Raw genomic sequence first — 18185 nt, forward strand, 5'->3', positions numbered from 1 at the left:
TCAGTTTGTGATATAAACTATGGTAATTTTGTATTGCTCTTTCGTAACAACTATTTGTAACTTTCTATTTTTTTTAAAAAAATTAGTTAGTTAAGGTCTTTTTGTAATCGGAAGTAAACATATTTTTACAGGATCTTAAAGTATACAGAGGGAGTTTCCCTTACGAATTGATATAATTATGAGAATTACAGAAAACTGGGGGTGCACTGAATAGTTACTTTATTTTAATTAAAAAAATTCTTCATAACAAACACTTACTACCACATATATAAAATGGAAGTCAGGACTTTTTGTCCTGATAATGAGTATGATACCATTTGATTCGATGAATAGAAATCCACATATTCATATTATCAATTTCATTCAGTTAATAAAGTGTAGCGTAATCTATAAATGATTGATCACTAGGTTGTGGCCACTTTTATCTTCACCTACTCTTTTAGTGATAGTCAGATTATATTGAATAAATTGCAATATAACCACTAGTCTAAGTAACTAGGCACTATGCTAAAAAGTTAGGTAGTTGAAACTAGTCGTTAGGATAGGCTATTTAATTTAGATTTCGTGTCTGATATCACTCCCCAGTAAGAGATAATCGAAAGTTTGAAAGAACTGATATCCTCTAGTCTGTTAGAATCAAAGTCATTCAACTACACCGTTTGAAATCCTAATACTTAGCTATTTGGGCTTTGATTGATCTTGTATACAACTGGTAAGTTTACAATTAATTGATCTTTAGGTATTGACAAATATCATGTATGTCTAATGTAAACTTCACTCAATATAGTATACGTAAGTTAATGCCTCAGTCTTTATAATAGATTTCATAGTTATATTCAATATAACAGCTTTAAAAATATAATTTATTAAAAAGCTTGTAACTTAAGGCTATATCAAAGCAATGCTCACAGGATGCACATATGCCAACAAAAGACTGATCAATTCGTCATAAATATCAATGGAAAGATTCAAGTAAAACAACACCAAGTGAATTTAAGCTTCACTCTATTGCACAAGCAGGTAGCTATCAGGATTCAGTAGCTAAGTGGATAATGCGATGGCGTTTGAGGTGAACAATACTGGGTTCGAGTACCGAAGTGAACATCAACTTTGAGATGCAGGTACATCCGGCTGATGAGTTCCAAATGGGACGAAACGCGCATCCTGGATTCCACTACTAGCCAGTATCCATCTTTACTTAAAAAGCTTGTGACTTAAGGCTATATCAAGACAATCCGCACAAGATGCATATATCCCAACAAGAGACTAATCAATTGCAGTCCCAAATAACAATAGGAAGATACAAGTAAAAAAACACCAAGTATAATTTATACAGTTTCTATGTGATAATATAAAAGATGGAAAATATTCTTTTTTGTTAGATCTTTAAGCTAGTCATTATTTATTATGTAATTATAGAGGTGAACACTTCCGGATTGCAAGTTTTTTTAAATTTTTTTTAACACCATTATTATTTTATTCACTTCACCTGTCTAACTATTATTAAGATGATTGTGTATAAGTGACTCTGTGAGTTTACTTTTCGGTATATCATCAAAAGAGAAATTTTAAAATGTAATTAAACTCCAAATGATTACGTCATCATCTCTAAAAAGATACTGTGAATATGAACTTGTTTCCAGTGGTGGGATCATTTCAATTTTTTTTTGTAGATAAATACGTATATTTTTATTTTTTTTAAAAAAAAATTTCATTCTCTCTCAGTGAATTAATCATATAGTGTACAAAATAAGAATGAAATTGATATCGGTAACTATCATACACCGTTTCTTTTTTCTTTTCTCTCCTTAAAGTAATTATTACCACCAAGTTTTTTTGGGGGGTGGGGTGGGGTGGGAAACATAGGTAACCTATCATTTATTCTCTTCTCTCTTTCTCTCTATTATGTTTTTTTTTTCGAAATTGAGGATTAAAATTACTGTGATCAAAGATATATGTATGAATATATATATCCCTACCCCCCACAGAATATATTGCAGTTTAATATATTTATTAAGCATTGAATCAGTGGTTTAATTAACATCATCATCATCAGAAGAAGAAGAAGAAGAAGAAGAAGAAGAAATGAAAATTTTGAGTTTTTGATACCCTGTTAGGGTGTGAAGTAATCAAACATAGATGATTAAGCAATCTAATGTCAACTGGTTTGTGAATGACCAGTCACACGTTGAAATCAGCCTGTGATTATCGTCACCTTTGTAATAATTAAGTAATAATAATAATCATAATCAGTACTTTCATCATCCTTAATAAAATTTATCCAAGTTTTTTTTTTCGTTTCCAAAAATAAGAAATGTTCCAGATTAACATATTCTTTAGGATCAGTGAAAATTTTGATTTGAAGTCAAAGAAATAAGTTTATAATGTGCTGAATGTTTAAAGTATTATACAAAATTACAATTGAATGGCTCTTTTGTTAGTTAAATGAAGAGATTTTATAGTTAGTATTTCAATTCATAAGACAAATATTCCATGGTGGTCTAGCTTCAGTTGACTCATGATCTCAACTGTTGAAATTACTACAATCTCCACAAAACCCCTTCTGATACTTATCAACATATACTCACTAGTGATTGGCTTCAAGAGGTATATCCTGGAGTTCTAGTGAGAAGCAGTGAACAGTGGAGTTCAACCGTGTCTGTTGTGAGATAGTAACTCACTGAAGACAATGGTGGATGTGTCGCTCAATTTTATGGATTAGTTGAAGTTAGACATTAACACCGTTGAATGCTGGCCAGCTCAGTGGTCTAGTAGTTAAGCGCTTGGCGCGAAACCGATAGGTCCTGGGTTCGAATCTCGCAGGGGGGCGAGGTCGTGAATGCGCTCTGCTGAGGAGTCCTATACTAGGACGAAACGGCCGTTCAGTGCTTCCAGGTTTTCCATGGTGGTCTAGCCTCAATTGATTCATGATCTCAACTGTTCAAATATACAATAGTTCAGCGGAAAAGATTTTTCAGAGATTCATTTAATTTTTAGTTTGCATTCATTACACACTGATCCCATTTGAAGTATCACTGAACACCGATGAATATTGAATAGCTGTTGCATCACAGTATGAAACACTCACAACCTTATAAGATTGCATAGAGAATACTTAAACATCAGTACCACTAGTTTAGTATACTGTGATATAACTACAATTTATTTCAACTCACAATGCAGCGCGACGATCATTCAATGCTGTTGAAAGTACTCTTTTACCTCCAAGTTATCTGATTTTCATCAGTCACGATTTCATAATTGAAGTTAGACATTAACATTATTGGATATCAGTTCAATAGTATAAATGTTAAGCATCTGCACTTGAAGTCGACAGTCTTTTGTTCAACTCGCAGTTCCAAGCCTATGTCTGTTCAATTTTGAAAATTCGTGAAATAAGATGACACGAAAATCCTATACTTCCATGGTTTTCAATAAGAGTCTAAGTATGATCAATTTATAATTTAGAATCTATGAAATTTTTATTATCTTTACAAAGTCCTACATTGGATATATGTCAATTTTCTTACTTATTTTCAATCAACAGTCACTTTGTAATCACCTAATGTTTAATTATTGAATTTTACAAAGTAAACTATTTGCCTTTGTTGTATAATGTCTTATAAGATAAACGTGATACCATTAAAAGGAAAATCACTTCGAATATAGATTTGCTTGATCATCTCATAAACTACTGATCTCAAGTAACAATGATTATGAATATATTCAATATAGTCTTTTCCGTTTGTTTTTTTTTGTTATCGAAATGTCCTCATTTTCATCCATATAGATATACACATTGTACACCACGAATGGAAGTAGCATGGGCTCGTTTCGAGAAACAACCACCGAATAATTTACGTAAAAGCAATTTTTTTCATTTCATTATTGCTTTATATGATCAAAATAGACATCCAATTGAAGTAGAACGTGCTGCATTTATTGACTTCGTAGAAAAAGATAAAGTAAGTGAATTGTTGACTACTTTTATAATTATAATCATGAACTAATTTAAGTTAAACATCTATTAGAAACTAAGAAGTACTGAATACTTGTTTTGTTCTAGTATGGAACTTCTTAGAGCTAGTGTAGTGAACAAAACACGAGTGAGGACAATCAAATGTATTTGACACAAAAATTCAGAGCATCTCACTAAAATATGAGGAACATATAGTATAAAGTTAATTTGGAAAAAATATCAGTCCATCATCTCAAACTTAACTGTTCCTTTTGCAAATATCAGTTCATTGTCTCAGATTTCATTGTTCATGCATTTTCATACCAATCGCATCCCGTTTCCGTTCTTTCCTTATTGATCTTCTGAAATACATTCTGTGCCTGACCATCGTTATATACTACTTATGTGGATATACGTAACCCATACCACACTAGTACCTATCAATGATCTCATTGGGAGATGAAATTTAGTACTGTCAATTTCACATGTAAATACTTAACCTCTAGATTACGCAATCTATATCTTCAACAAAACATCACTGTATTTAGCGTTTGTTATACAAATATATAGTGCTATTATTATTATTATTATTATTATTATTATTATTATTATTATTATTATTATTTTAACACATAGATATTTGTACAAAGAGACACCAAATACATATGCGCCACACAGATCTAATTTGATATGTATGAGGGCTGTGATACTGCTCGGGTTCCCCGAGCCTTCTACCTGAAGGTCTGACCCACAAGGCAGTGGAGCATCGTAAGGAGATGCAGTCCCATGGAAGCCGGTGACTAAAAATTGGTTCATACGCCATTTGTTCCCGCAGGATACTGGAGCCCATGTGCACCATTGGTTTGGAATCCGGTTAAAGCGCCGGACATTCGCTTTTCATCCTCTCATTTTCGGAAACAACACCCGTGGTGCGAGGAGGCAGTGAGTAGGACTTCCCTGGCAGAGGCTATATACGCGTGGCCCTGTGAGAGCATTTCGAGAGGGAGAGCGGACTCTCCTCACTCTCGGCCGTACCAGGGCATTTGGAGGCCAATCGATATCTATATATCTACCGATGTATAGGCTTAATTCATTTCAATCAATCAATTTATCTTAATATTGAGTTGAAACTACTCAATTGATATAATAGATTTTCTAAATATTCAATTTGACTAGCACAAATATAAATCACAGCAGGATAAGAGAATACATTTTAATAAACTTAACACGCAATTTAAAGAGAGAGACAGAGAGAAGAAACCTGATTTGTATTAAATTAATTTTGAAAGGAAAAAAAGGTTATTTTATGAAAAATAAAACAAACAACTGAAAGGTTACATAACTGATTTCTCAATAGAGTTTTCTAGGTGTTGATCAAAGATCTAAGGTGGTGGTGAGATGTTTGTTTAAGATAATGGAGAAGATTTGTAGCTTAGGTAGATGAATTTTGATGAAGTCCTAGTTTATCAATTGAATAATTTGTTTAATATTATAGAAACTTTACTACAACTCAGTGAATTATATGAATTATGATAGAATAATAATATTAACTGATAAGATGGGATAGGAATGTGAGATCACGTTTTTACTCAGTGTGATATTTTGTTCAGTATAATATGTATATTAGACGGGCTTTTCTCCTATTATGGGAATTTTGAGCAAAGCGAATCCACGATATGCACAGTAGAACGAAACGGTCGTTCAGTGTTTTTAGGTTTCCAATGGTGCTCTAGCTTCAATTGACTCATGATCTCAACTATTAAAATTACTATAATATCTACAAAACTCCTGATACTAATATTTTTTTGTATTCTTTTGGTTTCATCATCGTTCAGTATAAAATGTGGCAATTATTTAGTAGCGATTCTATGTAAAACATATTTTTGTATTTTCACTATTTCAATTACATGATATTGGTTGACTAAGTGGTAAATTAGAATGAGGGTTTGTGAAGATTGTAGTATTTTAACGGTTGAATTCATGAGTCAATCAGAGATAGATCACTATTGAAAACTTGGAAGCACTGGATGACCGTTTCGTCCTAGTACAGGACTACTCACCAGTCCGTATTCACGATTCCTCATGTGGGATCAGTTAAATAAAATCAACTTCTACCATCAGTTTCTTCTTTCTTGTGTCACTTAAATCCCAGCCTTCCTCTGTTCCAAGTTCCAGTTTACTTACTTACTTGGTTAAAACTACTTTTTCAGCGAGTTAGTTTTCTACGGGATGGGGTCGCTAACCCCGTGCCCAACCCTCCTCCATTATCCGGTCTTGGGACCGACAGTAGCCCCAGAGGGGCTCTAGGTGGAGTTCCAGTTTGCCATGGTCCTTTTGATCTACATCGAATCGAATAACAATCATAATCGTATGAAATAAGAAACTATCTTAAGACAGCAAGGTTATAATTTATGAACGAACCAATCACATTTAAGATAACAGTTTTCGAATTTCAGCGCGAAATTCATATACTCATTTATCTAAATACTATTACGGTATTATAGTTAATGTCAGTTCGTGATGAAGACTATAAGTCGAATTCCTAATCTTAACCATCTATTGTAATTCATAATTCTAATTTCTCACATTCCTTTATATCCCTCATCTACTAAAGTAGGTGAACATTTTCAAGGTCAGTTTAGGGTTGCTCAAAGGTCGTCCAAAAATTATAGTCTCGCCAATTATTCCTTTATTTGTTCACGGTTATTTTCATAGTAATTTCCTTTAATAACGAATTAATTTTCACAAATAATTAGGAACAGATTCATTTGACTAGGCATTTAGTTGTAAATAACATATGACCAAGTATAATTGTGTATCATTTAAAATTGTTAGATTTTACATAGTTCCAGTATAAACCAATCCAAGGACTTAAAGTCCTTCAGGTGGCTGAAGCAGTAGCCATTCGGATGAAGAAACCTGAGCTGTGTGTACAAAAGAAATATCTTCAACCACTTCTTCCCTGGCCAACCTCAAGGCTAAATAATCAATAGTAAACTTAGCTGTTTAATGACCTAATTTGACTATTGTACTTATGACCTTTTACAGTCTCTGTTATCTTTATACACAAATCTTTGTATTATTATTATTATTATTATTATTATTATTATTATTATTATTATTATTATTAGTTAAACATCATTATTCATCTCCGCAATACATGATTCATTTACTTCGCATTCATCCCACCTTACAATGTCTTACTAATATTTCACACAACATAGTCTGCTGAGGAGTCCCATACTAGGACGAAACGGCCGTCCAGTGCTTCCAGGTTTTCCATGGTGGTCTAGCTTCAATCGACTCATGATTTCAATCTGTGAAATTTCTAAAACTCTCCACAAAACCCATTCTGATAATAATCAACTGCTCACTAGTGACTGACTTCAGGAAAAACTCCTGGAGTTCTTGTGAGAAGCCGTCACCAGTGGAGTTCAACCAGGTCTGTTGTGAGATAGTAACTCATTAAACATTTGACAGAATTGTAATTACACTATTATTTCTCTCTCCCTATCTGATCCATATTTATTCTCATTATGGATCTTAAAATTTTCATTTAACATATAAGCTGATCCATGTTACCATTCTATATGAGTCATATCAACATGAACAACTTTATTCTATTTTAAATTCACGCGGTATTATTTATTTGAATTTTCCCATTGATGTTTAGGTCTGAAATTGATCAGTCTCTTATTGGTATATGTTCATACTGTGAGTATTGCCTTAATTCACAAGCATTCTAAGCTTGGATGGATAGTGACTAGCAGTGGAATCCAGGACACGCACCACTTCGTCCTATTTTATTTAACAATTCTAAATTCACATGCTTTAACTTTAAACGATGCAGTTTACCCTTAATCTGATCATTTTTCGGATCATTAATTTGAATGTATAATTTTAGAACCTGAACAGAATTTATTGAAAAGAATATTCTTTATTCAAATATTAGTCTTTTAATATGATAGGGATCTTTAAACAATCATTCGCTTGAATCAATTAATATTCTACCAAATGATAACTACTCATTATTATGAATTAGTAATATGATACCCAATAATAAATAAGTAACAGAAGATAAAATAATTGATCATTAAATTATTGGTCGGCTTATTCGATATAGGTCATTCACTTATCATTAGTTATGCAGTAATACTAGAGACTAGTAATAAGTAACCTTTTTTATTATCGTTTATTAACCGACCTCTTTCCTTAATTATTATAGGAACCGGAGGGTGAAAAAACCAACAATGGAATTCATTATCGAATACGTTTACTATTTGCTAATGGTATGTTTGAAGTTCCTAAAAGATAGATTATATTTCGTTTTGTAAAACTGATCATTATTGAATGTTTAGACTTCATGTTTAACTTACACTTTAGAAGTTAGTGAGTAATTCATTCATTTGTAGTCTATATGTACGTTGATTAACAATAAAGTTATGATTAGAATGAGGGATTGTGGAGATTGTAGTAATTCCAGTAGCTAAATTCATGAGTCGATTAAAGCTAGACCACCATTGAAAACCTGGAAGTAGTGGATAGCCGCTTCGTTCTAGTATGTGTTATAGCCCAAAGCCGCCGTTCAGAAGCAGAGAATTATCGATCGGACCAAGGAGGCGTAAAAAGCGTACGAGCAGCCTAGAGTCCTGATTGGTCCTGCTTTCCGCCTAGCCCAGCCAGTTAAGTCCAGAACACCAGTTTCAGCCTCTGTAATATGAATCCTTATATTTCAAACATACTGAGTTTATATACCAATCAAACAGACCACAACGTAACATAAAATAGAAAATAACATTTGTACAAAATTTGGCCAAATGTGGCTGTGAATGTGGGAGGCAGTGACTAATAGACAGGGCATAATTCAAGAATGATAAAACGTATAATAATGGTTCATGGGTCAAAATAAAGTTTATAATAAGAGGAATATGAATATGTATAGTTTAGTTATTTAACAATTATACGATAAAAATATACGTTTAGTATTGGTCCATAAAAGGATCCCAAAGTTACCATTCATTATGTTTATCGGGACCTAACAGTATGTGACTCCTCACCAGTGCTAATCCACGATACCACACCGAAACAACTCGAACTCAGGACCTTTGGTCTCATGCCTGAACACTTAAATTCTAGACCACTGAGCTGGATGAAATTCAACGGTGTTAATATCTGATTTCAATCGATCCATGATCTTGCGCAACCATTCATTTATTGTCTGGGGTAGATACCTGTCTCTACCCGACACAGACCAAACGGCCCTCTAGCGTTTCCAGGTATTCAATTGTGGTCTAGCTTACATCAACTCATGAATTCAACTATTAAAAATACAGAGTTAATTATTCACTTCATATAATTAATTTAGTTTATTGTTTAAAGTTATTAGTACTAGCCATATGACTTCGATACGATGTAATAAAAACTTCTTGAGGCTACAGTAAAATGTTAAGATACCTCGAATAGATATTCTAAGTTTTTTATCGATTCAGATCATGAACTCAAGTCAATTGGGATGTCACTGAAAATTAAATAACATTAGTATCAGAAGGGGTTTTGTGGAGATTGTAGTAATTTCAACAGTTGAGATCAATTTCGTGGATTAGTTGAAGTTAGACATTAACACCGTTGGATGTTGGCCAGCTCAGTGGTTTAGAGGTTAGGCGCTCAAGCGCGAGACTGATAGGTCCTGGGTTCGAATCCCGCGGGGCGGGGTCGTGGATGCACACTGCTGAGGACACTGCTGAGGAGTCCCGCAATAGGATGAAACGGCCGTTCAGTGCTTCCAGATTTTCCATGGTGGTCTAGCTTCAATTGACTCATGATCTCAACTGTGGAAATAAATAACATTAAATAGTCGATTCATTTTTAGCGTAGAACTATTTATAAGGTTGAACTGAGAATCTTTTACAAGTACAATATATTTAAACTACAAAGTTACGTATCGCTGATTCATCACTTCAACTTCAATTACTTTGTAAGCTTAAATATAGAAAAATCTTCAAAACTATACCCAACTAGATTGAAGAATTAGTAACAATGATAGAAAAAGTTTGATCTCTATCAGTTTTAAATGATAACATAGATCAATGAAAGTATTTTTATGAAATAAATATATTCCTTAGGTACTTCTATGAACAACATCTCATAACTGTTTTTATTCATAGCAACCAGTTATAGTATAGTATAATAAAATAATATAACATTTACAAATTACTAGTTTAGATTACTTTTGGATTGCTTAAAACGAAGTAGATGAAGTGAATCTTAAACTAACTGCCTACTAGGTAACAGTTGATCATCTAATCCACCCAGCCAAATCAAAGTATATAGGCATGAAAGTAAACATGATATAACTTCCACAGATATGATCATTTCTATAAAAGAATTCTTTAGATATTCTATAATAACTCATATATAAGTGAATAATTCTCTTTTGTAATCAACTCAATATTCATAATCACTTTCTTTAAAAGGTTAAATATCACATATATTAAGGAGAAAACATTGCTACAGCAAGAATTCGACTTATTAATCATTATATATATCTATATAATAACATTAGGCACGTGTTATAGCTTTTATTATGAATAGATATAAATGATAAATAGGTGGTCTACTATTTATGTATACTCATATCACATCAGTTATGAAAACAATTTGATCTTGCCAATTATTCTATATGTAACCAATTAAAGACATATGTGTTATCATGTCAAAAATGTCAATAAGTGGGAGTGGTAAACTTGTTTATTGTAGTTTTTCTCTCTCTCGTTCGATTTGTTATTCTTTTTTTAAAGTAAAGATAATCAGTGATTAACTCATTCTTTGTAATAACCAGATGAGTATTATTGATTGCTCTGTACTACCCCCCTCACTTCCTATTCACTCACTCACTCACTCGTTCTCAATCTCTCTCTCTCTGTGGTTATTATTTTAATGATATGACTTCATTAAAAAAAATAATAAACTTCGAGATACCGACAAGTATTACACGTGCCTTATTTAAGTTAATAATATGAAAGTGATTTTGACAGTAATGAAACAAAGGAGAAGATGTTTGAGGAGAAAAAAACAAAGCTGAAATCTATGAGGAAATAGATATATATTTCTTTGTCTTTTGGAAATAATTTTTGAGACTACCTTAATGATAAGTAGGCTAATTAAAATAACAAATCAACTTCAATAGAAAGGTGTTTAAGATAAATTTATAATCTTAGTGTTATGAATATCATGAACCGATAGATATGTACTGAAAACCAGTAAGTATTAGAAAACTGGTTCATTCTAGTATGGGACTCATTCATGGCTTGACTCAGTAATCTAGAGGCTAAGCGTTCGTCCGTAAGACCGAGGTTCCCATGTTCAAGAGCCGGTAAGGTTGGGGAGATGCATTACTGTTAAGAGTCTCGTATTAGAACGAAATAGCCTTCCAGTGCTACTTGATTTCCAATGGATGTCTAACTTAGGTCGGTTCGTGATATTAATATCATTCAGTAATCTCTATAAATTCCTATACTGATAATTTTGGTGTTGTTGAGCTCTCTGAACCAGATAGTTTATTTGTGCAGCTTTCGTTTTTGTTCTGAACAATATTATCACTGTTTACTTAATGTAGCAATGAGCTTTTTCACTGTTCCGTAAGTATTTAATCCATTTGTTCTGATGTCCGTATTTATTATTGATTACTAACAGAACAAGCGGGTTTAGTACATGTGGAATGATTAAGAAGCTCACTTCTACATGAAGTAAGTGGTGATAATGTTGTTGAGGACGATAATTGTCTAGCTTAGCATGTTTATTGATATTTATTGACCATATCTAATCCTTACTGAAAGCTTTCATTTACGAAGGACATAAGCTATAAAATCATTCGAAAACAGAGAGTAGTGGATAATTCACGAACCACATTATTCTTATCTCTTTAATAAATATATGACGGGTTGATCCTAGAAAGACAACTAATGAAAATCTAAATGAACTAGGCAGTTGTTTAGTCCTAGTATGGGACTTTTCAACAGTGCACACGCACGATCTCAACTGGAACTGAACCCAAGACCTCTAGGCTTCACGGTAAGGGCTTAAATCTTAGGCGACTGAGACAGTATCGAATCATTTTCGCGAGATCTAAAAGTCCTGGGTCATAGATGCACACTGTCGAAGCATCCAGTACTCAGGTGAGACAGCTACATATTGTCTTCTGGTTTTATCGGTGATTATCTCACTAAAATACGTTTGTGAACTATGAAATTCAATAATATTCACAAATATTCCGTAACAATACTTATCTCTTCAATTAATATCGAATACTGAAGTGTGCCTGAACTGGACTGAACTGAACTTATTATGAGCATTTTAACAGCATCAACTGGAAAAAATCGTAACCTATACTATTTTTATCCACACTTTTTGCTCTACTACTCACTTTCATCATTATGAAAAACAAAACTATGTGCATTAAGGTGTATTAGTGATCATGATTGATATTTACCCATTAATTTGGAATTCGATTCCTTCGTTTTCCTAACATTGTCTAAACAGTCTGAAGTAACCAATATCTCACATTTACTGATCAATAAACCTTCGTATTCGTCAACTACTTTATCCATTATTTATGAAGAAGGTACAATGAAATAAAACTAAAGAGTGATTATTACAAAAAAATCACGTAATATTTCCAGAAATGATTGATAAATAATCCATTATCACGGAAGGTCATCAGCAGGAAACCTTGGATCCATGTTTTGTGTCAGTTAATATGCATCAGTGAGTAGTAACTCCAATAATGAAAGTATTGGTTCTCCATCAAAGACAAGAATCAACTTCCTCTGATGACAGTTAAATAGCATCAACCTTTTATATTATTGAGATGTTGACATTGAACAACTACTGGATTGTGATAAGCATTAAATTGTCTAGTTCTTAATATTGAGTAAATTTCATTGATCTAGTTTACAGTAAATTCATTCAACTGAATGAAAGGATATCAGCTTCATATCGTTTACCAAATGAATTTTACCATGATGCCAAGTCACTTAATCAAGTAATCATTCTGAATAAATTTTTATTTCAGGTGTTCAACAAGATCAAGATTTATATATTCGATTGGTGGACTCATCTACAAAACAAGTAAGTTAAATAAATAAATGAGAAATGACTTTCATTAATAGTTCTTTTTCTATTATTTATTGAGTAACAACCGGTTATCAGATCGTTTCACTGAACATATTTTTGTCTACTTAACAGCATTAATTGATTATGATTACTACTACTATTACTACTACTACTACTACTACTACTACTACTACTACTACTACTACTACTCACACTACTACCCACACAACTACTATTACTACTGTCCTGAATGAGAACACCAATGGGAACAACCAAATGTATTTGAGCACAAAATCACAGAATCTCTTAGTAAAGTCTGGGAACTATACAGTAAACAATTTATTTGCAAAATGTCAATTGATCGTCTCAAACTTTATTGTTCTTTTATTTTCATACCAACCACTCTCTGCTCTCATTCTCCTTTATTCAATCTTCTCAACCTTCTGCCACCAGGCATTTCACCTTCGACTGGTGATACATACTACTTATATCCGTCAATATAAGGAGCGTACACCTCACTACTACTACTTGTTAGTCGTCGAAGTAAATTAATAGTTAAACCTATACCAGTTACTCACTACATTGTATCAGTTAACTAAGTGTCGTTGTAACAACAGAATTTTCAACATTTGACTAAAAAAAAGTTTTTAAATGTTTAATTCTGACTTATTTTTATCATGAAATTTGTCCCCCACCCCACCCCACCTCCACCCCCAAATAGTTTGATACACTTCTAAAGTGTATATAATTTGAATACTTTGTTCATATTTTGATGAAAGACAAAAACACTCATAGTTTGTATATTATCTGTTACTATATAATCGTTCTCAATGATTCATTATCGAGTTTATCTTCATGTTATACTTCATATAAAAAGTATCATCAAGAAGCAGAACTATTTGAGCTGTGACTGGATTTTTGTAGGACTGAAATATTGACAAATAATTGACAGGAGTTCTTGTCGAATATCTTTAACCACTTGATATCAAAGCATTATGCATTCGATGCCGAGTCATTTTAGACTAGTGTAGAACAAATTACAACTTAATAGATAGAATTTGATTTAGCACTAAATGACTAAACAAACGTAATACTGGTCACCATTCAATAACCAATCTATGTACAAAGTAAAAATGTGTTTGACTTTATTTAGATCTTTTTATTATTGAAGATAATTGTCCTCGTAAATTGATATCAGTGAAAACCAGGAGGAACCTTGGATATGTTTGATTATAGTTTAGGACTAATTAGTGATGATCATATATCGAATTATGTGAGCTCTAGTAAAGAGAATCTTCAGGATTTTCAGTAAACATGATCGAAATAGATCACTGGGCTAAAATTTAAGACGGTATGATATCTAGTGATCCGTCAGTTGGTAACATGAAAACACTTTTTTAAAGTTCATTTTCTTCTAAGATCTTCAGTTCATATCATTTGATATTCTTAGAGATTAGTGGAACCAGACAATTTTCCTGTATTCTCTACCCATCAATGAATTTGTTCATAGCTTTACTTATTCTATCTTCAAAGTTCTGTCATAAATCATACAAGTCTGATTAATAGATAATAACAGATAATAGAAAAAAGTTAAATCATATATTTAACATTATAACATATTTACTACAGAACACTGGTTAATCTGTTACATCATTTCAATATAACTTGCTTAGACTGATACCAATAAGGGATAATTAACGGCTTCACTATAATTTACTAGCATCGAAATCCATTTGATATGTATTGATATAGCGTGCAATAGCTAAATCGATTGAAGCGTGAATGACAAGCGAAATTGATTCTTCTCAATCATCTGTGACATGTAATCACTATCTGGGAAGGAGTAATTATATAACTTGATAAATTAGTTATATTCATTAGTTACAAATGTCTGATTGTATGATATTGTAAACATGTGTCCTCATAGTAATTGGTTGTTTGATAAATTTCTATAATATCCACAAAAATCCTTTTCTGATTATAGTCATTATATACTCACTAGTGACGGTCTACAAAAGGCATTTCCCGGAGTTCTAGTGAGAAACAGTGACCAGTGGAGTTCGACGGGGTCTGTTGTGAGATAGTAACTCACTGAAGACAGTGGTGGACGGTGACATCGTTGGATACCGGCCAGCTCAGTGGTGTAGAGGTTAAGCGTTCGTGCTTGAAACCGGTAGATCCTGGGTTCGAATTCCAAGAGCGGGATCGTGGATACGCGCTGCTGAGGAGTGCCATACTAGGATAAAATGACCGTCCCGTGCTTCCAGGTTTTCCAAGGTGGTCTGGCTTTAATCGAATAATGAATTCAACTATTATATTACTATAATATCCACAAAAAACCCTTTCTCTTTAATAAATGTTAAATACTACTCAATTCAATTTATGCAAATCTGATTGTAAATGAATCATATAAAAATTAGCTCACTCAGATATCAATATGATTTATTTCTGGGGTCTATTGAATCTATATTACCAATCTTTATGCTCGATGTTTGTGTTGACGAATTCAGAGTTTCAGTGCCAAGCATAAATCAGTTAAACATTTCACAGACAACAAATTTTTGTGACATTCAGTACATCTATGGCATTTTATTCTTTCTTAACCATTTTGTGTTTTTTTTAATGAATTTTTTCTTAAAGCCTATTGCCTATGAAGGACAAGATAAAAATCCAGAAATGTGTCGAGTACTACTTACACATGAAGTAATGTGTAGTCGATGTTGTGAAAGAAAAAGTTGTGGTAATCGAAATGAAACACCATCAGATCCTGTCATTTTAGATAGGTGAGTATATATATTTGTTTCGTGATTGTTGTAAAATGTAATTTTTAGTTATATTCGATGACCTTTAACTAATGACAAATTATTCCATACAACACATCAACAACTGATAAGGCTGAAAAACCTATGAAACCCGGTACATATATAAATGTTATAACTGATAAAATATTTATGGATGTGTAGGCAAGATTTGATTAATTTGACTCAATGTGATTGTTCACAAACCCGAAGTAGTGATGCTATGTCCTAGTGAACAAATATTACAATGTCTAATGTTCAGTACAAGACTCGAAAGTCCTGATCTTGACCCCTGGTAGAATCGTTCATATCCGCTTCTGAAGAGTTCCATTCTAAGGCAAAACAATTGTGCAGTGATAAAATCCATGAAGAAAAATAAGTTATTGATAAAAAGAGTCTTAGTAATAATCCAATCAAATGGTTTTATTGGCAAATTAGTTTATAATATACTTGAATATCTTAAATACTATGTGGTTATTATTTCGGAAAGTAATAAATTTGCATTTTGGTTGTTATGTCGTCATGGATTGGTTTCGGTTGGACTTTCAATCTGTTCACGATGAGACTTAAATATCTTGGGTTTAATTCCAAGTATAGTTGTGATGTTCTTAATGTTGACGTGTCTCATAATAGGATGAAACGGCTATTCGATTCTTCCTAGCTTTCAATGATTCTCTCAGATGATATTAATCTGTAACCCAAACCAACTAAAATTAAACTGATATCAACATAAACGTTCCGACCAATATTATGTTTGTCTAATCCTTTGATGTTGATTTAAATTCTGTCTATCAATTTGCAGTGTGGTCATTAGCCTAAGTGACTTGAGATCATATATATTATATTTTAATATTAAAGGGTCTGACGTAGTACACAAAAATCCTGGATATATGTTACGTACTAGCTGGTGCCTGTTAACAAAGCGTACCTTTAATCATAAAGAGGCTGATTCTCTCTATGTAATTAGAACAAACGCCACCCAGAACCACAGTCGAAGATGTTACCTTTAAATCATTCGGGACATGACTGAGCTTCTCGAAGATCGTAATATTTATATTGATCAACCTAATGCTTTTTTAGTCGAATCCTTCAAGGAGTATGAGTTTCCCACGATATCTTAGTTACTCTAAACTGATGGAAATCAACAAACACAAGGTCTAGGCTTAAGGTTTCTAGTAAATTAAACTATAGAATCTCTTAGTAAACTATGAGAACCATACAGTAAATAATTCATTTGCAAAATGTCAATCAATTATCTCAGACTTTATTATTCCTTTATTTCTATACCAATCACTCTCTGCTCTCGTTCTCTTGTAATCAATCTTTTCAAACTTCTACTGCCAGGTATTCCATTTCTGATTGGCATTATATACTACTTATGTCTATCGATATAAGTAACACACATCACAATCATATATACTTTCCATTATAGTTGAGTTCATTTAAGTAGTATATTTTCAAATACTTTTTGATATATCAACTTTTGTTAAAGCATATGTCATTCAGAAAATGTTAATAATAATACTTTATAAACAAAATGTCAAATCTCATTATCTATTTCTTCAACATACTTTTTTTGTATTATATCATCACTAATGATGATGTATGCACAAACCGAGAGAATATACACAACTTTACTGGATAAAAAGGGAACAAAAGCCATAAGCAGTAACAATAACAGTACTAATAATAATAGGAATGAACTCATTTCATTCTAGGAATTCGATTACATACTAATCAATCCATTTCATATCCAATAGTGTACACATTCAACGTAATTCTATTTACTATCCCAGTATATACACAAGCTTAATACATATATACATACATACTAATATCTATCAGTGAAAGTTATGTTGTCTATATGTTTCACTGTTGTTCTGTTTAGAATTTGGTTTTGTTTCTCATTTTCATTAAAATACATCTTATCATTTCAACTTTTGAAAATGTTAATTATATTCGACAGATTAACCATCATTTTTAAAGATAAGGAAAAGAAAAAGGGTTAATTAATAGGACTAGAATAAAAAAAGTAAAGTAAACGAAATGATAATGAATCAATAATTCCATGAGATGTGATAGAATTCTTGTGAATAAGAGTAATGCTTATCATCAACTAATGAAAAATTATCAGAATGGGGATTTGTGGCAATCGTAGTAATTTCAGTGGTTGAATCTATTGAAAACACCTGAAAGCAGTGCATGGTCATTTCGTGCGAATTCACGATCTCTCATGTGGGACTCGGATCTAGGATTTTGGGTCTCACATGAGAAAGCTTAACCTCTAGACCATTGAGTCGGTATCCAACGGTGTTAAT

The 18185-nt window shown here is 32.5% G+C and overlaps 1 protein-coding gene across 1 annotated transcript in view; it reads left to right on the forward strand.

The window, feature by feature from the left end:
- Positions 1-18185, forward strand: part of EBF1 (Transcription factor COE1) — an 82213-nt gene that overhangs the window by 5022 nt on the left and 59006 nt on the right. The window contains exons 3-6 of the mRNA XM_035733335.2: positions 3791-3965; positions 8184-8247; positions 13029-13084; positions 15710-15852. Coding sequence (XP_035587260.2) covers positions 3791-3965; positions 8184-8247; positions 13029-13084; positions 15710-15852 — 438 coding nt within the window. The remainder of the gene's footprint in view (positions 1-3790; positions 3966-8183; positions 8248-13028; positions 13085-15709; positions 15853-18185) is intronic.

This window comes from Schistosoma haematobium, chromosome 3 (genome assembly GCF_000699445.3).
Source record: "Schistosoma haematobium chromosome 3, whole genome shotgun sequence".
NCBI lineage: Eukaryota > Metazoa > Platyhelminthes > Trematoda > Strigeidida > Schistosomatidae > Schistosoma > Schistosoma haematobium.